The sequence below is a fragment of the Vipera ursinii genome, assembly GCF_947247035.1.
Source record: "Vipera ursinii genome assembly, chromosome: 2".
NCBI lineage: Eukaryota > Metazoa > Chordata > Lepidosauria > Squamata > Viperidae > Vipera > Vipera ursinii.
In genome coordinates, this window is record NC_139513.1 from 276,923,765 (window position 1) to 276,945,438 (window position 21,674).

Consider the following 21,674-nt stretch of genomic DNA (forward strand, 5'->3'; position numbering starts at 1 on the left):
ATTCTTTCCAATCCTGAATTTCTGAATTACAGGTGGGAAAACACATATCCAAATCCTTTCACGTTTTGACAGAATGCAGTTTCATAAAGCAGAAACTAGAACGTGAAAGACTAATATGTTGAACAGACATTCAGAAAACCTACTAATTTCTGAGGGGCAACAAACACTTCCCCCACCAGCTAGATTTCATGCTGATTAGTGCTTTAATAAAGTCTTAGCATACATTGATAAAAGAATATTAATCCAATTCTTAGCTCTTGGATCAGGGATGAAGAAGCTAAAGCTGAACTGACACTTGAAAATCTTGCTTGTCCGGGCTAACCGAGATGAATGTAAGAATCATATGGAGTTCCAGAATTTCCCTGAGTAGATAATTTACTTAAGCCTCTTTTGCTGAGGAACCTTGGGCATTAGAATATATAGCAAGAACAAGAGAGCTACAGTTCCCCAAATATCTTTTACAGCAGTGGTTTTCCATCAGTGGTTGAATGTATACCACAGATGGGACTCATAAACTTCATGCATGGCACACGGAAGAAGGAACTGGAACTTGAAACATACAATAAAAGAATAACTTTAAAGTTAAGGTTTTGTCTCAAAAATGTTTGTTGCTGTCATGGTTGGAGCAAGCCCTCTTTCATAGCGTGAGGGACGGCACTAATATGGCTGACAGCCACTGTCTTATGATGGCCAATCCAGGATTGGGTTAAATAAATCAAGGGTCTTCAAACTTGGCAACTTTAAGACGTGTGGACTTCAACTCCCAGAATTCCTCAGCCAGCCAGGGCTGGCTGAGGAATTCTGGGAGTTTGTTTGTTTATTTGACTTATATACCGCCCTATTCCCATAGGACTCAGGGTGGTTTACAGGGCAATTAAAACCATACAATACGAAAGTTAAAATAAATTTAAAACAATTAATTAAATTTAAGCCCAAAAGTTAAAACTTTAAAACCAATTAAAAACCCCTCAGTCTAGGCCAGACAGCTCAAAAAGCCAAGTTTTTAGGTCCCGGCGAAATGAACGGAGGTCGGGGGCAGTCCTAAGTTCCATAGGAAGTTGGTTCCAAAGGGCAGGCGCACCCACAGAGAAGGCCCTCTCTTTGGGAGTCACCCGCCAGCAATCCTTCACCGGCGGTACCCTAAGAAGGCCCTCCCTGTGGGAGCGCACAGGACGATGGGGAGTTAATGTCGGCAGCAGGTGTTCCCTCAGATAATCCGGACCCAAGCCATTTAGGGCTTTATAGGTCATCACCAGTTGAAGTCCACATGTCTTAAAGCTGCCAAGTTTGAAGACCCCCTGGGCTAAATGAGTATCAGCAGGTTGGTAGCAAAAAGGTGTGTTCAATGTAAAGAGGACATTGCTAAATGAAAGGAATAGTGCAATTCTTGAAAATAAACAGAAATGTACAGTAAAATAATTTATTTCCTTTGCCTGTACATATAGGTTTTTACAAATCCAAGGAGCAGGAAGGCTCTATGAACAATCTGGGGTTTCAGCCCAATTTATGAAACACAATATAGACACAAACAGATAACAAGTGCCGCACAGGTGTAAATGCTTTTCTGCTCTGTTTATGGCTGGATCCATCAGTCTTCATCCCGGTTAAATTACATGGGAAAAGCCTGTTTCTCTCTTTGGGTCAACAAGGTGCCTTTTGATGTGACAAAGTTGAATAGCCCCACAGTTATCCATGCTTTCTGGAAACCCTATCTGTTCCTCCGCTTCTCTTTCTTGCTTCTGATGGCTGTGTTGGCAGTGGAGGCGGCCACGGCTTTGGCGTGCCCGGTGGCTTTCAGATGTTCAAACAATTTGTTCCGTGACTGAAATTCACAGCTGCAGGTCACACACTGCAGGGGGCCTTCAGGCTGTCATGGAAAAGCAGAAGAAACGAAGACGGGACGGATTTTATTACCACTAATATATATGAGAATCTCCATAGACATTAATATAGTATTTCTTCAATGTCAGCAAAAATGTAACAAAGAATTACCTGATTGGAGTAGTCTAAGGCAGGGCTCCTCAACCTTGGCAACTGTCAGAACCCATTCTGTTCCTGGGGAGTGGGGGGGCGGGGAATCTATCTCATTTCTTTCCTAATTCATTTCTTTCTGAGGGTTCTGCCATTCTCCTGAGGGGGAGGGGGGAAGGTTCTGTGGTATGTATCCTTTCCGCTGTTCCTACATACTTAACTCTTTGAACTGTCTCTCCCTTGATGTTACTTTGGGGTGAGAAAGGAATGTGCCTCCGGCCATCTGGCTTATCTCTTGCTGCGGAAGGGAAGATGCGAAGACCCAACAACAACGTCTTCACAAGCATGGGAAAGGACATGGTGATCAGCTCCTTTCCCACAGTGGCCTTAACACCTGGGGATTGGCCCATTCAAACTGACTGGATGAACTCTTGGGGTGGGGTTATACCTGAGACTCTTAACCTATTGATCTGAGCGGGATACCCTCAGATCCTCCCTATTATGCCTGCTATCAGCTTCTCCTAATAAAAGTTCCTTTTGGAAAGAAACTGTTCCAAGAGTCCTGCTTTCTCAGGATGAGGTTTTGAAGTGGGCCCTGACAGCAACTTTTAAGACTTGTGGACTTCAACTCCCAGAATTCCACAGCCAGCAAAGCTGGGAGTTGGAGTCCACAAGTCTTAAAAGTTGTCAAGGTTAAAGACTCCTGGTCTAAGGAGTACCTCAGGTCCGGAGTACCTCGGGGACCACCTGCTGCCGGCGTCAACTTCCCTCCACCTTGTGCGTTCCCATAGAGAGGGCCTCCTCAGGGTGCTTCTGGTCAGAGAATGTCGGCTGGTGGCCCCCAGGGGGAGGGCCTTCTCTGTGGCCGCTCCGGCTTTATGGAATCAGCTCCGGATGGCACCTGACCTTCGCTCCTTCCGACGCGGTCTGAAGACCCATCTATTTGAACAAGCCGGCCTGGCCTGATGGGGGATATGTTGGGGTTTTAATGGGGATTTTTATATTGTTATTGATTGTTTTAGCTGGGCTACTATTTAATTCTTTTTTAATTTTTGTATTTTGTATTTTTTATATGTGCCCTGTTCACCGCCCTGAGTCCTTCGGGAGAAGGGCGGTATATAAATATAATAAAATAAAATAAAATAAAATAAACATAAAATAAGGCCTGGTTAGACCTACACTGGCAGCAAAACATATTTCTACAAGCTTGCAAGCAGGCCGAAAAAGGAAGCTGTCACCCCACGGAATATCACCACCCGGTTCTCAATTACATTTTCTAAACCTGGAGAATCAATGCTCTATCCGCTCACACTTATTTGCTAAACTTACGACTTAAAGCCACTCATCCTTTCTAGAAAGCTACAGTCCTTAAATGAGCGATCGACAATTCGGTTCCCAGGCTGAAAGTTGGCTAAGGCAGCTCTGCAAAACAATGGGGTATCTATAAAAGGAGCTGAAATCTTGGCGATTTAGACATGTCCGTGTAATTTTCTGGGCAGCAATATACAAGTGGTTTGCTCTTACCTTTTTCCAGGATCCTTTTGGACTTCCCTCTGTAACCCATAGCTGTGGGATTTTTTTGGGTTTTTTCCTCATCCACGTTATAAGCATATATGATACTGCTTAGCTGGGGGGTTTTTTGGTGTTTTTTTTTTAATGAGCATACGTGAGTTAGGTGGAACTACAAGTCAGACAACCTTTTGAAGTTAAGAAAAAAAAGCCTCAGCAGATGGCAGAACTTGGTTAATCTTCAGAAGTGGCCAAAATTGTGGAAACCTTTTGGGAAAAGTGTATTTTTGAGGTTTGATGGCTAATAACACTACTTTTTTTTTTTGGAGTAGTATCATAAAATTATATATCAATGGAAAGATAATTTAATCAAGAATTTAATGCAACAAAGTTTGTTCAATTATCTGTACTGTATTCTATGAAACGTTATAGCCAAATAACCAGAAAAAGGAAGCACAATTTGCTTAGGTTGATATCAGGTAGCTTTCCTTCATCTGACTGTAGCCAATGAGCATGAGTGTTTAGAGAGCCAATCGGGTGTCATCTTGTTTTGGCAATGAGTCAATCAGATCACAGTAGGATTCAGTTATTGCTGTCATGTATTAAAGCTGAGAGGAGGACATTTGTCAGTGTGTTACGTGATCGCTATCAAGTTGGTTGGGGTTTTTTTGTGTTCTTTCGTTTAGTGAGCTTGCTTCTGCCAACCTAGCAGTTCGAAAGCACGTAAAAATGCAAGTAGAAAAATAGGGACCACTACGGTGGGAAGGTAACAGCGTTCCGTGCGCCTTTGGCGTCTAGTCATGCCGGCCACATGACCACGGAGACGTCCTCGGACAAGCGCTGGCTCTTCGGCTTTGAAACGGAGATGAGCACCGGCCCCTAGAGTCGGAAACGACTAGCACGCACGTGCGGGGGAGCCTTTACCTTTACCTTCAATGGTGCAAAGAGTTGACTTGTTGACCAGAAAGCGATGTAAAATAGTATTATTAAGTGAACAAGGCTACAGTTATAAAGAAATTAGAAGAAAAATTGGTGGAAACTTAACCAAAGGTGGCATTTCTACTGTACATTTTTCCCAAAAGGGTTCCACAATTTTGGCCGCTACTGTACATAGGGAGAGCCCTGATATAGTATCTGGCTTAGAGGGGGCTGTATAAACCTGATGGGAAACTGAAAGAGTTTTCAAAAGAAGAAATGCTAAATGATTTCCATGTTATTTCCCATAGAATGGCATGGGTGGATCCAGGAAACCACTGGGGATTGAAGTCAACCTGAACGACATTTTCATTAAACAAATAAACCAAAAAAAGGGGGGGAATAGACTTTTCCCTTAGATCAGGGGTAGGCAACCTCGGCTCTTTTGTGACTCATGGACTTCAACTCCCAGAATTCCTGAGTCAGCATAACATCCCACCAGCATAACATCCCACCAGGCTCAAGGTTGACTCAGCCTTCCATCCTTCCGAGGTAGGTAAAATGAGGACCCAGATTGTTGGGGGCAATTAAGCTGACTTTGTAATAATGCCGCTTGGGGTGTGTGTGAAAGCCCTAATAAGCAGGCATATACATAGAATGAAGGCTACTGCTAAGCTTGTAAGCCGCCCTGAGTCTTCGGAGAAGGGCGGGATATAAATGGAATTAAATAAATAAATAAAATTAATAAAATTAATCTCTTGTGCATACCTTTACCTGGTGCTCTGAAGAAGCTTTGGGGGATGTTTTCTTGGCTTCTTTGGCTTTCTTTCCTTTACCTTTAGGATTGCTAAAATAACAAAAGAAATTCTTAGTCTTTGAGCAGGTACTATAGACCAGAGGTCACCAACCTTTCTCCGTTGGCAGACCGGAGGGGAAGGGAGGGGGCAGCATTTTATGCGTGCGTGTGCATGCCGCTAACAAGGCCGCAAGCACACACGTGACATAAATGGGGCTGTACTAGTGCCCATGTGATTCTCGCTAGCCCTGGGCCGTTCTTGCGGGGTGCCCCCATTTTCGCGCCCTGCGGTGGTGGTTTTCGTGCCCCACAGCACAGCGTCCCATTTCACGCCCTGCGGCACACAGCGTCCCGTTTTCGCACCAGGCAGCACGGTATCCCGTTTTTGCGTCCCACGGCCACGGCACTAACACGAATGGGTGTGTGCACGCATGCATTGGCCGGCCTGTCCTGCAGCCCAGTAGCCAGGAGGCCACGGCCCTGTAGTGGGCCACAGTCCACAGGTTGGGGACCCCTGCTATAGACTATATAAAACATTTTCACAAGGTTTCTATTCCAACTCCTTACATTTCATTACCAACAGCTCCCTTCAGTTATTATCAGACAACCATATTTACCTTTTCACCTCAGTTTTGGATTCTGCTGTAGGTGCTGAAATGTCCCCAACATCATCTGAATTATGGCTTTTGCTGACATTTTCTGATTCTTCAGACACCCTCTCTGGGTCATTGCTGCAAACAGGACTTGCCTCTTCGACTTGCTGCTCAGGGCTACTGTCATTGGAACGGTCCTCCGGGGTCTGTTGGAAGAATAAGAGAGCCCTCAGAGGAACAAAGTCTGTTTGCAAGATGAAGAAAATCATGCCTTGGTATGCTAGAACATCACAAACATGCAAACCAATCTTCCCCAGGCTGGTGCCTTCCAGGTGCTACAAAATAGCCATCACCTGGAACATCAACCACTTGGGGAAGGCCTTTATGTATTTTCAACACGGGGCAGTGCTAAATCTGTTCCCATTCAAGGAAGCCTTCAGCTCCAGCACAGAAAAGTTTTACATGCACAGACTTTTTGAGGAAGCATCTGCCCCACACCTGAAAACTTTTTCATCTTCTGAAGTTGGGGATCCAGCAACCTCCTCCTGGTAAGCCATGTTATATTTGGCAGATAATGGCCTAGTGGTGGGGTCCTCTGCAAAGGGAAGGCTGCCATCTCCATTTCCTCAAAATGAGGTTGTGTTGGTGAGGCAAAAGCTGCAACCAGCTCTGAAAAGTTAGCTAGTTCTCCTCATAAAATGCAAAAATATTTCAGCCAGTTTATTCAGCAGGGCATTGCCAGCAATCAATGCTATGTTCAAACAGATCAGAACATGAAAGCATGCAAAGGGAAATTCACTTAAAAAAAAAACACGTACGCCTGTTGTTCTTTGCTTTCTTCGCTGTTTCTTTGACAACCTGTTAAAGATAAAAACAAAAGTGTAATGTCAAAACAACCTAGTTCAACAACCTTTGCTTGCTGAATCTCTTCTGAAGCCCTAGAACTCCGTTTCCCAACCTTGGCGGCTTTAAGGTAGGTGAACTTTGACTCCCAGAATTCCACCCATCTTAAAGCTGCCATGGTTGAGAAACACTGCCTTAAGAGAAATCTCGGGTGCAATTTGAAACCCCTTCTACACCCAGGAAAAGTGTGGAGTTCATCCTGAACAACTGCTTGCTTTAGCCATGCCCACCAACTAGCAGCTAACAGATTATTTCTAAGCAACACATTTCTGAGCATTCCGGCTGAAGATAGCCCAATTCTCTCCTGATGGATTCTTACCAAGGCAAGGCAGTGGGAACCATGTAACCCGGGCAACAGAAAGGAAAGAGAAACAAACTCAGTTATACCACGATGGTTAAGGGGGAAAAGCTGAGAGAGGAATAAACATAAAACAGCCGTCAACGCTGCTAACATCGGATGTTTTTGCATTGACAACAGATGGAAATGTAGCCATTTTTCCCCTTTCGCTTTTAGAGTTAGATGATGCTGGGGGGGGGGGGAGATGTGAATGAGTGTCCAGCTAGACATAACAACACTAAAACGTAGCGTGAGAATCAAGGTTATTGAACTCAAGAGCTGATAAAAGAATTGGGCTGGAGAGCTGGAGAGGAAGGCTGCGCTTCAAGCTAATTGGGGAATGTGATTTATGACTGTTAATTGGAGGAGGGAATTGTGCTTGGATACTATGTGCCCAGGGAAGGGGAATTCAGTTTTTTTGCTTTGATTATGTAAGTGCCGATATTATGCTACTCGAATAAAAGAGGTAAACAATGCCTCAAAGTTCTTTTGAAGAGTTTCATCTGTCGGAACCATGACAACTCCTCAATTGAATTGTTTGTTAGTTGATCCTCGAGGAATGGGGAAAAGGAACATGGAATGGCACATCCTAAAATAGGGCGCCTGACCAGCTCCCTCGTGAAGCGATGGAGACCAGAAATAATTTAGGGTCTTTGGTAGTCTGAACTTCTATATATTTTCATAAAGTACTTTTGTTTGGGCTTTGCTTCTTCTGCCTCCTCTTCGCTGTTCCACCCATTCTCATCAACTGTGGAGACAGGAAATGCTTCTTCCTCTTCTTCCAACTGCTGTCGGAGCAAAGCCACTATCTCCCGGTGCTTCTTGGACTTCTCGTGGTTCTTCATCCTGAAGAGTGATCAGATGGATGTTACTGAGAAGAACAAGATTTGAGTCTAAGAAAGAATGGCTGCCTTTTGTTAAATTGGGCAGAGCTTTGCTCGGGAAGGGAAGCCTGCATGGAACCGAGTAAATCAAGATGGCAGATGAAGTATGTCCTGATCCATTTTAGTTTGCATATGAAGAAAAACTTACGCTTTCTCTGTCTTAAAGGATTTATCACAAGCAGGACAATAGAGGTCATCAAAAAGGTTAGCAGCGTCGTGTTCTTCACTTAATTTGTCTGAAAATACATACATGTATTTCTGTGTAAGATACTTCATGATCTGACTATCTTTTCTTCCATTGTCAACATCCTACCTATGAGTTTAAGTCAGATATGTCAAACACAAGGCCTGGGGGCCGGATCCGGCCCGCGAAGTGGTTTCATGTGGCCCGCGAAGCCATCCTGGAAACAGTGAGGGAACGGCCCCCACTGCCTTGGCCCTGGCCCAGAGACCCTCCTTCTGCCAGAGACCCCCAGATCTGTCCCACTCCTGCCCAGGCCCCCATAGGCAGCCTTGATGCCAATGATGTAGAGCTGGCCATGCCCACGCAGTAGGCCACACACTCCAGCCACGCCCACCCAGTAGGCCACGCCCACCCTGGCCACGCCCACCCGGCCCCCTGAGGGCAACCACAATGCTGATGTGGCCCTCAATGAAATTGAGTTTGACACCCCTGGTTTAAGTGCTTAAGTAACCAAAATGGTACAGCTATGCAGGTGAGGAAGGAATCAGCAAAGTTGAAGGGACCCTTAATAACTGCCAAGAGTAAAATCTCCAGGAATCACATGGAGAAAACTGTACCACTCAGGACTGATCTTGTCCAGGGGTCACAGGATACTGATTGGAAAAAAATCAAACTCTTGGTAAAAGGGAGGAATAGCTGCCAAATTGCAACAATGAGCATGAGCACCCCCAACTTGTGTTAATGTTTGCTTAATAGTTGTAAGTCCTTATTCTGGAAATCAGTAAAGGAAATTAGGCTACCTAGCAAGCCATTCCCAGCAGCACAATTTGCGCTTGCTCTTAAGGCGCAACTCACTGTGCACCAGTTGGTCCTCACCCTCTTCTTGGTTCTCTTTCCTCTCTTCTTTTTCCTCTTCTTCCTCGCCAGACCCATCTCCAAATTCCTTTTCATATTGAGCTTCCATCTGTTGTAGTTCTCGCTCTAGGTCAGACATGGTAATCCAGCTCTGCTCCTTGTACTGCTCCGCCAGCCTTTGAAAGGAAGAGGAAAGGCAGAAGGTGGGAGATATTCACAGGCTGGCTTTGTGCAATACCCTGAACAATAAACACGGTTAATGAAAGGGAAGAAATTGGTCCATGTGCTAAAGAAGAGATCAAGTGGAGAGTCAAGTTCAACTACTGGTGATTTAGTAGTGATGGACATCTCTGTGGGCGCGCCGGCCCTCTGGAACCAACTCCCCATGGAACCTAGGACTGCCCCCGACCTTCGCTCATTTCGCCGGGACCTGAAAACTTGGCTCTTTGAGCTGTCTGGCCCAGGCTGAGGGGTTTTAATTTTATTGGGTTTTAGTTTAAATTTTGGGGACTTGATTTAATTAATTTTTAATCTGATTTTAATTTTTGTATGTTTGTTTTTAACCCTCCCTGTAAACCGCCCTGAGTCCTACGGGAATAGGGTGGTATATAAACTTAATAAAATAAAATAAATAAATCTAATTTCCTCACCAACAAAAACCAAAATGGTATGTTACAGCCTTTTTTTCAGGCTTTCTGACTAATCTACAGTCCTGAGTTTTTCAAATCTCTCCTTTTCTACCTGGTACCTAGGCACGGTTGGCCAGATGCTGCCACCTAGTGAAGCTTACAACATCAATTCCAAATGAATAAAGCACTTCACGATTTAATGTCTATGCGGGGTAGAAAGCATAGGATTTACCAAAGCTTTGGCAATCACCAGACCGAAGAAGAGTGAGCTTACATTGCTGACGTTTTTATTGTCCTACACAGGTTGGATCAAGACAGCTTCTTTTGTGCAGACAGCTTCATGCTGACCAGGTGTTATGAAACAAAGACACAGTTGTGTTGTGCAAACTGTGGATGCTACCAATCAAAGCTAGATAAGCCTTTTGTCAGCACACAGCTCTTACAATCAATCTCAGTATTTCACTCTTCATTCTAAACTACTGCAAGGTTGTATCTAAATATACGGAGTTCTTATCAATAAGGAAGAATCCGTGTGCTGATGATGTTGCCTAGTTTGGATAATGAAATGTTTACAAGAAAACAACAAAGCTCAGAGAGCCCCAAGACTTCTTATCATGTTTTTCCTTGGTTACTGTTGTGATTCAGGGTCAGCCTGTGGGTTCGGCAGTTGGGTCGGACGACTCAGAGGAGGAGGAGGGGGGTGTTGGAGAGGTTGCTGAGGGTGTTGGAGAGCTTACTGATGAGAGCCCTCAGCCAGGCCCCTCCCACCTGGTCACGACGCAGACCCAGCTGTGTGAGCCTGACAGCGTGGATGAAGATGACCCACAGCTGGCCCTGTTCAAGGACGCCCGACGCAGGAGGCAGTCAATCAGGAGTAAACAGAGGAAGGCAATGGGGCACCTCGGAAGGAGGCAGAGAGAAGCCACGCCCTGAACTGTATAAAAGGGGGAGGGCTGGTTTGCTGAAGGCAACCGCTTGAATAGCTCCTGTTTCATGGTTCGTATCTTGTTCTGTTTGCTTTTGTATCCATAAATTTGGCAGGCTTAGTTCCAGCCTCTTGCCTTCTTGTAAAAGGGGTTGTCCCTGCCTTTTCTGCAGGGCCGGTAGCAGGCTGGTACAGAACAGTTACCAAGCCTTTCCAAGAACTTACTCCACACATTTATAAGCTTAACCTGTTAGGATGCGCTTTAGAAGCCGCACTGCAACAGCCCTGAAGGCAGGCAGAAACACAGATCAACTTCTCCTTCTGTACCACTGCAGGAAGAACATTTATGAACCTTCATGAATAGAAACGGTGATGTAATGTGCACTTGGAGAAGGAGTAGGGGGTAAACTTGGCGGAAGCTCTGTGGTTTCCCAGGGACGGGGCAGCACATTCCTGAGAAGCCCAAAACAAGAAATTGTGCAGTTCCAAACTGGATGGGGGAGAGAAAATGAGCTTCAGGGTAGATTTTCTCAGGATATAGCCATTAGGTTAGAAGGTTGTAACTTTAGTCTGGCAAGATTCCGTCTATTACAGGGCTTTTCAACCAGTGGTACGGGCACCACCTGTGGTACATTTGTTACCTGGCAGGTGGTACGTGACCATCCTAGAAAAGTGGTAGTGGGGGAGGGGAGTGAGCTGAACCGCACAAGCCTGAGCAGGGGGTTGGACTAGAAGACCTCAAAGGTCTCTTCCAACTAATTATGCCAATCCTCAACAGAAATGCTCACAACAGTGAAAACCTCAGACAGGAGGAAAAGCACCGCCGGGCAGGCAGGCAGGTGTCTTGCTCGGCTGTGGCTTGGGGGTCACTTTTTTCAGTGCCATTGTAACTTCGAACAGTCACTAAGCGAACTGTTGTAAGTCGAGGACTACCTGTACTTCATCACTTTTTTCCTTTTTTTTTTGGTCAAGTTTTTGACACCTTGCTAGGCGACTGATGGTACTCGGATGTTGCCCTATCCTAAAAGTGGTACAATGGGTGAGAAGGTTGAAAAACCCTGCTCTATTAGATGTAAGCAATAAGGAAGTGGACTGGATTGGATTTCACCATGTGGTCTTTGAGCTGGGGCCACAATGACGCACATTAAAAATGAAATGTAGTTGCTCACTCTCAAAGTGCACACAGACATAACACACATTTAAACATACTATATACAACATATGTACAGACCTACCCCTTTACATTAGACCCTGTGTTTTTTTTTACGACTGTGTTGCCTTTTGGGACCAATACTGTATAAAGAGGTAGTGTTCATGCAGTGTGCTGCCTGGGGAATTTTGGAAATTCTGGAAATCTACCAAGATCTGAGAAACAGCGGTCTAGATCATCATACTTGGCCTGTTTCAATTTCTGTTGCCTCCGGAGCTCCTCTGACTTCTTAGCTTTCTCTGCATTCTGCTCTTCTAAGAGCTTCCGGTGGGCCTGCACTCGCTTGTCTCTTTTCCGCACAAAGGCCACCAGTTCACGGACCAGTTCGTTCCGCTCCTTCCTTGCTTTGTCTCGGGTCTTCTTGTTCTCCTTTTCCATGGCCCGCTTCTCCCAGCGGTTGGACGCCTGCCGAGTGTCGTACTCTTCCTTCCAGGCAAAATTCTTCTGGGTACAAAAACTCTGCCAGTACCCGTAGAAAGAATGGACTACCTAAACGGGAAGGGAGGGAGAAAGAGACATTTACATTGACTAACAGTTTGAAGAGGCCCACCCCCAAGGCAGTGATTTTCTTAAGGTTGTTTATTAAAACTGAGTCTACATATTTAACTTACAGCACATGGTGGCTGATGAACTATTTATGGGTAGAGGTCAAACATATTTTTTTTCTGCACTGACTTAAATTTTTGAAAAGTAGATGCAGCAGCCAAACTGGGGTGCCATGCTGAATAATAATAATAATAATAACAACAACAACAACAACAACAAAAATAACAACAATAACAACATTGGAAGGGACCTTGGAGGCCATCTAGTCAGCCCTGCTGCTCAGGCAGGAAACTCTATACCATTTCAGACAAATGGCTGGCCAGTCTCTTCTTAAAAACTTCCAGTGTTGGAGCATTCACTGCTTCTGGAGGCAGGTTGTTCCACTGGTTAATTGTTCTAACTGAAAGATGATGATGGTGGTGGTAATAATTTATTTTTTGCATTTTTACTCAGGATGTCTGCACTTTGAAAAAGATTCAGAAAAATTCTTCTGGATCTGCATCATTCCTCTGCTCATTAAAAGAACTACCTCTTTTTAAGGCTTCCTCAGGAGCATGAAAAAGATGCAGCTGCTTTAATGTGTAGCAAATATGAGCCAGCTGCCAAGCACCCAATTGCAATCATGTGACCGCAAAGGATGGTATGATGGTCATAACTACAAGGTAAGTCATTTTTTTCTCAAAGTCTGTTGTTAAACCAATGGTCATAAAGTTAAGGACAGCCTGTATTCTTTCAGCGACATGTTCACGCAGGGGCTTATTGCAGAAGCTTTACATTCCTTTGGATGTGGATTCATGCACTAAACAGGAAGTAGGACTCAATGGTGTTTTTTTTTCCAGCTGAACAGAAATTCACAAAGTGGTCCCTGGCCTTGGGAGAAAACCTCCTGAACTTTTCAGGGCTTCTATATATGTAAAAGGGACGCGGTGACTCAGTGGGTTAGGACTCTGAGCTTGTTGATCAGAAGGTCGGCAGTTTGGCGGGTCGAATCCTGAGTGTCGCGTAACAGAGCGAGCGCCTGTTACTCGTCCCAGCTTCTGCCAACCTAGCAGTTCGAAAGCACGTAAAAATGCAAGTAGAAAAATAGGGACCACTACAGTGGGAAGGTAACAGCATTCCGTGGGCCTTTGGCGTCCAGTCATGCCGGCCACATGACCACGCAGACGTCCTCGGACAATCGCTGGCTCTTCGGCTTTGAAACGGAGCCCCTAGAGTTGGAAACGACTAGCACGCACGTGCGGGGGAACCTTTACCTTTACCTTACTATATATGTAAAGAATTAACCTAGGTCCTAGACCGCTCAATAACTTGTACTGTTTAATTTCCTTTATATGAGCTTACTACAGGAAACAGTTTTTCCATGTAGAAAGGAAAAATATGCGTGACTGGTATACAAGCAATGTTTTTTACAATAGCAATAGCATTAGCGTTTAGACTTTTACGCCATTTCATAGTGCTTTACAGCCCTAAGCGGTTTACGGAGTCAGGATATTGCCCCCAACAATCTGGCCCCTCATTTTACTGACCTCAGAAGGATGGAAGGTTGAGTCAACCCTGAGCCGGTGAGGATTGAACTCCAGGCTGTGGAAAAGTTTACCTGCAATACTGCATTCTAACCACTGCACCACAATGGCTCCTTACAAACCCAGCTAAGAGAAAAATTCTATCATGGGAGAGTTCATTGACCCCCAGTTCTTCAAAACTGTATCCTTTATTTTGCTTTTTTAAAAAAATATTTCTTTTACATAGGAACTTCTATGTTCCACTCCAAATAAGAATTATGTGAGAACAGCCTCAGTTCTCCCTATGTTAGGAAACAAGAGGTTTTGTGGAACAACAGGTACAATCTGAAAGTGCAGCACTCGGCCAGAAAAGATGCAAATGGAAAGAATTTACAACTTCTTCGGTCTCAGGCCTAAAATGCTGTTTTCTCCTCCACTATAATGACATTCTTGCTTTTTCTTTAGTTCAGGAAAAGTTCTGGTGACCTCAAAAGCTTACAGATTATTCAGTGCCATCTGAGCTGACTCTAACAAGGCAACTGCCCAACTATGAATTTCAGAGTTGTTACCGTATCGTAGTCACTCTGGGAATCTCCAAAGTTGGGAAACCCTTCAAAGTCATCTTCTACTATGGATTCCTCTTCTTCCTTTGCAATCATTTCGAAGATGTGCCGATAGACTGCGTAGAACCCCTGAAAGAAACAATATGATCACTGAGAGAGAAAACAAGCCTTGTTAATTGCAGAGGACAATGAAAGACATCGGCATAATGACATCTGGAATAATTGCTCAGTTTTCTGAGCTCTTGACCGTGAGATCTCCAGCCAGATTTTTGTACGAGAGCCAACAACGTTGCTTTGAGGTGAATCAGACAGGCATTTATGTTTGAAAACAGATCTGGCAGACTTAAAGGTTTCATCTCCTCACATTTGTAATCACATAAAATTGTTGTATCTCCTTACACGAATAAATGACTTCTCTCTAGCTGAATCAACAGAATAACAGAGTTGGATGTCATATGGTCCAGCCCTCTGCTCTGCCAGGAAACCCCGTACTATTTCAGACAAATGGCTGTCCAATCTCTTCTTTAAAAACCTCGTGTTGCAGCACCCACAACTTCTGGAGGCAAGGCGTTCCACTGATTGGTCTCCTCAGTTCTAGGTTGCGTCTCTTTTTGATTAGTTTCCATCCGTTGCTTCTTGTCCTGCCTTCAGGTGCTTTGGAGAATAGCTTGACTCCCTCTTCTTTGTGGCAGCACCTGAGATATTGGAACACTGCTACCATGTCACCCCTCGTCCTTCCTCTTCATTAAACTAGACATACCCAATTCCAGCAACCGTTCTTCATGTCTTAGCTTCCAGTCCCCTAATCATCTTCATTGCTCTTCTCTGCACTCCTTCTAGAGTCTCAAGATCTTTTTTACATCGTGGTGACCAAAACTGGATGCAATATTCCAAGTGTGGCCTTACCAAGGCATTATAAAGGAGAAGCAGAATTTTCTGTATGCTTGGTATTATGTAAAGGTAATCCTCGATTCATGACTGTAATGTAGTCCACCCATTACAATTAAGTCATGACAGTTGTAAAGTGGGTTCATCACCTGACTGATACGATTTTCTGTCACTTTTTCCACTGGTTGTTAAGCGAATTACCATGACTATTACATGAACTCATGTAATAGAGAGGGGCGGTATATAAATCCAAATAAATAAATAAACGAAACGCTGCAATCGTTAGGTGAACCGATTGTTTGCTATGGGGTCTTTTTTTGCAGAAAACTGGAAGTACTGTTTTTCTGCAAAACCGCAGTAAATTGCAATCATGTGACCACTGCAAATGTGGGCCAATTGCCGGGTGCCTGAAATACAGTCCTGTGACCTGCGGGGTGGGTGGGTGGGGGTGTAGATGTCGGAACTGCAGAACTAGGTCATAGGTACATTTTTAGGGGGGGGCATGTCATAACTTCAAATGATCACTAAGTGACTGATCACAAGTAGAGCATTTTCCTGTACATGATGGCCCTCAGGGGGTTCAAACTCACAATTCGTGGGCTGTAGGTCACTTTCTGAGGCTTGCATTTCAATGGCACACAGTGATAGCAGGGAGTTGGGCAGCTGTTTGCCAATCCCACACAGATTTCCCCCTTAGGTTGAGACTGAAGTGCAGCTCAGTGGCTGAGGAGGGCAGCTGTGGGGTGGCGGCATTGCTAGCCTCGGTCTGGCACCTGTTGGCTTGCCACCTGTAGCAAGAAGCTGTGTGGGTCTCAGGAGTCACCCAAGGGTAAAAGTTACTCCCCCGAGCGAGTGCTTAAGCCTGACCTTTTTATCATCGTCATAGCCAGAATAGCACGTAACAGTGAAGTATTGGAGCAAATCCAGACTCTCGTCTTGATAGCCTCCATCGATGCCTCCTTTCAAGAGAGCTTCCCTGTGATTGTCGTACCTACAAAGGAAAAGGAACAAATTAAATTTAGAGGCCATGAAACTTTCTACCGCAGAATAAACAAGGAATGGTATCTGTTGGCAGGAAGACCAAATTAGTTTCCTGAATCACAGCTAAAAGATTGGGCTGTTTTCAGGTCTTGCTGTAACACGGTTTCCCAACCTTAGCCACGTTAAGATGCGAGGACTTCAACTCCCAGAATACCCCAGCCAGTTTGGGGTCTGACGGACTCAGGTGCAACTCTGCCTAAACTCTTTTAGTTAAAGAGAAGAACATGTCTAGTTTTGTTTCTACTTGGAAACTGCTTCCAGATGTTTTGCTCGGAACTGAAAAAAAATGAAACTTTGATTTTAGATTTTGGGGATGAGAATGATTTTATTACTATAGAAATAGCTTGAAATATTGTGGAATGTAAAGCAAAGGTTGCACTTTTGCTTTTAGGTTGTTTTCAAACTTTTCCTACATGTTTATTTTATAACAAACCTTAACTAAAAGTTATGGCAAAAAAGATTTGGTTAAGCCAATACACCACTATAAGAATTTTCAAGCTTTTATCCAAAAGGCAAACTTACCACGCTCTTTCCTGGGCATCACTCAGCACATCATATGCAGCCTGGATCAGCTTGAACTGTTCTGCTGCTTCCTCAGCGTTGTCTAGATTTTTATCTGCAAAGCAAAATCTAATCAATTCATCCCAAAACAGAAACAACCCCACCGCTACGAGCCTTGTGAAATCCATTTGTGATTATCAGATATTAAAAAGCCAAGAGGAAAACACAATTCCTGGCTCACCTTTCCCATGGTGGTTCTAGCACATTCCATTAGACTTCAGTTGAATAACACATTTGAGGGCTCCTATCAAACTTATTTGGAAATAAACTCTATTAATTCCAACAGACTCGAGTTCCGAAAAAAGAATGCTTAACGTCAGAATGAAACAATAATTATAATATCTGCAACAATATGTTCCAATATCATCTGCTGATCAGTTTAGCCAGCCCTGCTCTTTTCAGGATATTCCACTTTTTCTCCTGCTAAGGTTTGTCTTTCTAAACAAATTTATTTATTTATTTTATTTTTAATTCCATTTATATCCCGCCCTTCTCCGAAGACTCAGGGCGGCTTTACAAACTTAGCAGTAGCCTTCATTCTATGTATATGCCTGCTTATTAGGGCTTTCACATCCCTCCCAAGCGGCATTATTACAAAGTCAGCTTAATTGCCCCCAACAATCTGGGTCCTCATTTTACCTACCTCGGAAGGATGGAAGGCTGAGTCAACCTTGAGCCTGGTGGGATGCGAACCTGCACTAATTGCAGGCAGCTGGTGTTACTTAAGGAGGCATTAGCCCACTGCTCCACCAGTATTCCCTGCTTACTGGGCAAACTCTGTTTTCACTGGACTGTTCTTTTTTCCTTCAAGAAAGTTTTGGATCTTATTCATATTTTGGCAAACATAAGGCTACAAATGCAGTGGATGAGTTTGTCATTGGTATATAGAGATTACCATGATCTTTATTCATACATAAGCCACCAATTAATTTCAACAGTTTAAAGGGATACTCAGATAAATAAGTAAATGAATGAATGATTGGATAAAAATGATCAAATCTGTTGTAATATTAAAATGGAGCCTAATGCACTTGCATCCGTAAAAATTAGTTAATTGGTTTGTCATTCATTCGTTGAAATATACTCAATTGCACACAAAAAGGGGGCATCCAAAGCAGTAGGGCAATTGTCTAAGCATGATTGCTATTTGAAGATTTTAAAATCAATGCATTCAGGATTAAGGTATGCTAAACAATACTGTGAATACTATGAAGCATACTGTACTCAATTAATGGTTATGTGGAATTAAGGCATGAAAAAATTACTTTATATTTCAATAAAGAGTTCAGGGAAAGGCCTGTAATTGAACTGCTGTTACAAACCTTATTATTTTCATTAACTTTAGGCTGCAATTCTAAGATTGCTTATCTGTGTCAGCAGGATTTATTTTTGAAATAATCATATATAGGATTCTATTGTCAGGTGGGTATTAAATTGAAATTATATTTAATAAGCATCTTAATAAAGCCTTGCTGCCAGACTGACCTATTATGAGCTCACGAAAACAATTCATTACCAAAGTATGTGTGGACATCCTGCTGGCATTTAATTAATAAGAGCACCAGTACAAAAAATCAGGCTGTTGAGTTACTAGCTTACATCCAACAGAATCTGCATTTGCTTAGAGATGAATAAACATCATCTTCTGTAGACTAATATAGTTTAAATCCCAGATTTATTGTTTATTTATTCATGGACTAAATTGGGAAGCAAAAAAACAACCCATAATAGGAAGCTACTTCCATTCCATGGCATAAGGATGGCTCCATATGAACATCAGGAATCAAATTTGATTGAGCTGCCTTGTTGCCTTGAGAAGTAACTAAAGGCAGAATACATTTGCCACCTGGCATCACAAAGTGTGTGTGTGTACACTGTATGTATGTGTATGTATGTGTGTATATATTCAGACATTAATAATAACAACAATTGGAAGGGACCACCACAACAACAAATGTTGGAAGGGACCTTGGAGGTCATCTAGTCCAACCCCCTGCTCAGGCAGAAAACCCTATACCACTTCTTAAAAACTTCCAGTGTTGGAGCATTCACCACTTCTGGAGGCAGGTTGTTCCACTGGTTAATTGTTCTAACTGTCAGGAAGTTTCTCCTTAGTTCTAGGTTGCTTCTCTCCTTGATTAATTTCCATCCGTTGCTTCTTGTCCTGCCTTCGGGCGCTTTGGAGAATAGCTTGACTCTCTCTTCTTTGTGGCAGCCCCTGAGATATTGGAACACTGCTATCATGTCCCCCCTCGTCCTTCTCTTCGTTAAACTAGACATACCTAATTCCAGCAACTGTTCCTTATATGTTTTAGCCTCCAGTCCCCTAATCATCTTTGTTCCTCTTCTCTGTACTCTTTCTAAAGTCTCGACATCTTTTTTACATTGTGGTGACCAAAATTGGATGCAGTACTCCAAGTGTGGCCTTACCAAGGCATTGTAAAGTGGTTATTAATATTTCACGTGATCTTGATTCTATCCCTCTGTTAATGCACTCTGTTGGCTTTTTTGGCAGCTGCAGCACATTGCAGGCTCATATTTAAGTGATTGTCCACTAGGACTCTGAGATCCCTCTCACAGTTACTATTATTGAGCAAAGTACCACCTATACTATACCTGTGCATTTGGTTTTTCTTGCCTAAGTGTAGAACCTTACTTTTTTCACCATTGAATTTCATTTTGTTAGATAGTGCCCAGTGTTTGACTCTGTCCAGATCCTCCTGTATTTTAAGCCTATCTTCTGGAGTATTGGCTATTCCTGCCAGCTTGGTGTCGTCTGCAAATTTGATGAGTTCCCCATCTATCCCCTCATCCAAATCTTTGATGAAGATGTTGAAGAGCACTGGGCCCAGAACAGAGCCCTGGGGCACCCCACTACACACTTCCCTCCATGTAGATGCAGTTCCATTGAGGACCACACACGCTGAGTACGGCCGGTCAGCCAGCTATGAATCCATCTGGTGATGATGCTGTCTAACCCACATTTTCCTATCTTATCAAGTAGTAGGTTGTGGTCTATTTTATCAAATGCCTTACTGAAGTCCAAGTAAATTATACCCACAGCATTCCTCTACTCCACTAATTTTGTCACCTGGTCAAAGAATGCAATAAGATTTGTCTGGCATGATCTGTTTTTGACAAACCCATGTTGGCTTTTAGTAATGACTTTGTTTGCCTCTAGGTGTTCGCTGATTGGTTGTTTGATTATCTTTTCCAGAATCTTCCCAGGTATTGAGGTCAGGCTGATAGGTCTGTAATTTCCTGGATATGTACCGTATATACATAAACATACATACACACACACACACACATACATATAGAGTATGATATTCTATTATATTTGTCAATATAATAGAAAAACTGAAATAATGTACCAAATTTCATTTCAAAAGCTTAGCACAGTGAGAGGTAGTGAGTGGTTAAAGTGCTGGACTGGCACCAGGCAGGATATATGGCTAGCAACTAATACATATTTTAAACTATTGTCTCTGAACCTTTAGCATCAAGGCATTGCAGTTTGTTGGGTGAGAAGTAAATGTTTTTAAAGGAAGAAAAGCAAGAAAGTCCAGTCACCCGTTGAAAAAAAAAAGAAAGAAAAGCATCTTGGGAACAGCCCTGACCTAGATGATTGAGAATCTCTGCAGACAACTGCTGTTAAACGAATCGAGGAAACAAACTGTTAATTGTTTTCAGAGGCACTAATTCACAGGTAAGGAGAAGAAGAGAAATGAGAGGATTTCAGTCTCTAGGACAGGGTCTTCAAACTTGGCCCTTTTATGACTTGTGGACTTCAACTTCCAGAATTCCTTATCAGCCAGGCATACTGGCTGAGGAATTCTGGGAGTTGAAGTCCACAAGTCATAAAAGGGCCAAATTTGAAGACCCCTGCTCTAGGAGGTTCTCTTTCTCTGATGGCTGAGTAACTTTTTCCAGTTGTGTGCCCTCCAAATATCTATACAGGTAGTCCTCAGCTTACAACAGTTCATTTAGTGACCATTCAAAGTTACAACGCTGAAAAAAGCGACTTATGACTGTTTTTCACACTTATGACCATTGCAGCATCCCCACAGTCAACGGGGAAACAAGATTCACTTAACAACCGTGTTACCAGTTTAACAACTGCAGTGATCCAGTTAACAAACGTGGCAAGAAATGTCCTAAATGGGGCAAAACTCACTTAACAAATGTCTCACTTAGCAACCTAAATTTTGGGGTCAACTGTTGAGATAAGTGGGACGACTACCTGTACAGTATTTGTTACCTTCACAGCCTAAATACCTTGTTGTGAGTCACCCAGAGTCATTGCCAATTTAACTTATTACTGTTATTAGTTTAGTTCGGGAGCATCTCCTATTTTTCCACACGGCCACGGCCACTTTGTAAGATAGGCTGGGCTAAGGAAGAGAGTGACCGGCCAGGGCGGTTTCCATGGCTGACGGTGGCTTGAACTACCTGCCCCTCCCCAACTCCAACACCTGGATCACAGCAGCACCCTGCTGGATTACATTCCCTATCCTGCCCAAACATCCCGCTGGTGCCCATGGTTTGACTCCAGCCTTCTGGAGCGAGGGCAGGTCCGGGGAGGCCTCGGCGGCATTGGGGGAAAAAACGCTTTCCCGACAGGTCGGGGCTCAGGCCGGGTTCATACCTGGATGCCAACGGAGGGCCAGCTTCCGGTAGGCTCGCTTGAGCTCTTCATCGGACGCGTCGCGTCTCACACCCAGCACTTCGTAGTGACACTTCATGCTCGGCGGTCCGAGGGACTCAGCCCAGCGGCCGAGCGCCTTCCCCGGCCGGCACCTGCACGTGAGCACCGCAGTGACGAGAACCGGCGAGGAAAGGAGGAAGACCGGAAGAGGCAG

General features: G+C 43.8%; 1 protein-coding gene across 2 annotated transcripts; it reads right to left on the reverse strand.

Annotated features, from left to right (window-relative positions):
* Positions 1 to 1,406: 1,406 nt before the first annotated feature.
* DNAJC21 (DnaJ heat shock protein family (Hsp40) member C21) lies at positions 1,407 to 21,661 on the reverse strand. Of its 2 annotated transcripts, none has more exons than XM_083351510.1 (12): positions 21,461 to 21,661; positions 16,774 to 16,867; positions 16,078 to 16,201; positions 14,329 to 14,451; positions 11,896 to 12,200; positions 8,969 to 9,123; positions 8,057 to 8,144; positions 7,715 to 7,870; positions 6,603 to 6,642; positions 5,809 to 5,990; positions 5,170 to 5,242; positions 1,407 to 1,867 (listed from the first exon to the last, which is right to left on the reverse strand). In XM_083351510.1, the coding sequence occupies exons 1-12, from the start codon at positions 21,555 to 21,557 to the stop codon at positions 1,709 to 1,711; spliced, it is 1,596 nt and encodes a 531-aa protein (XP_083207636.1). In that variant the 5' UTR covers positions 21,558 to 21,661; the 3' UTR covers positions 1,407 to 1,708. The 2 variants fall into 2 exon arrangements, with proteins under 2 accessions (XP_083207636.1, XP_083207635.1); XM_083351509.1 differs by having other exon boundaries at positions 5,164 to 5,242.
* Positions 21,662 to 21,674: the final 13 nt, after the last annotated feature.

Excerpts from the sequence above, each read along its gene's own strand:
- DNAJC21 (XM_083351509.1), bottom strand. The coding sequence starts at position 21,557 with ATGAAGTGTCACTACGAAGTGCTGGGTGTGAGACGCGACGCGTCCGAT. Across the intron at positions 16,868-21,460 it reads GGCCCTCCGTTGGCATCCAG|ATAAAAATCTAGACAACGCT; the intron begins GTATGAACCCGG and ends TTTGCTTTGCAG. Across the intron at positions 7,871-8,056 it reads TCCTTTAAGACAGAGAAAGC|GATGAAGAACCACGAGAAGT; the intron begins GTAAGTTTTTCT and ends ATCACTCTTCAG.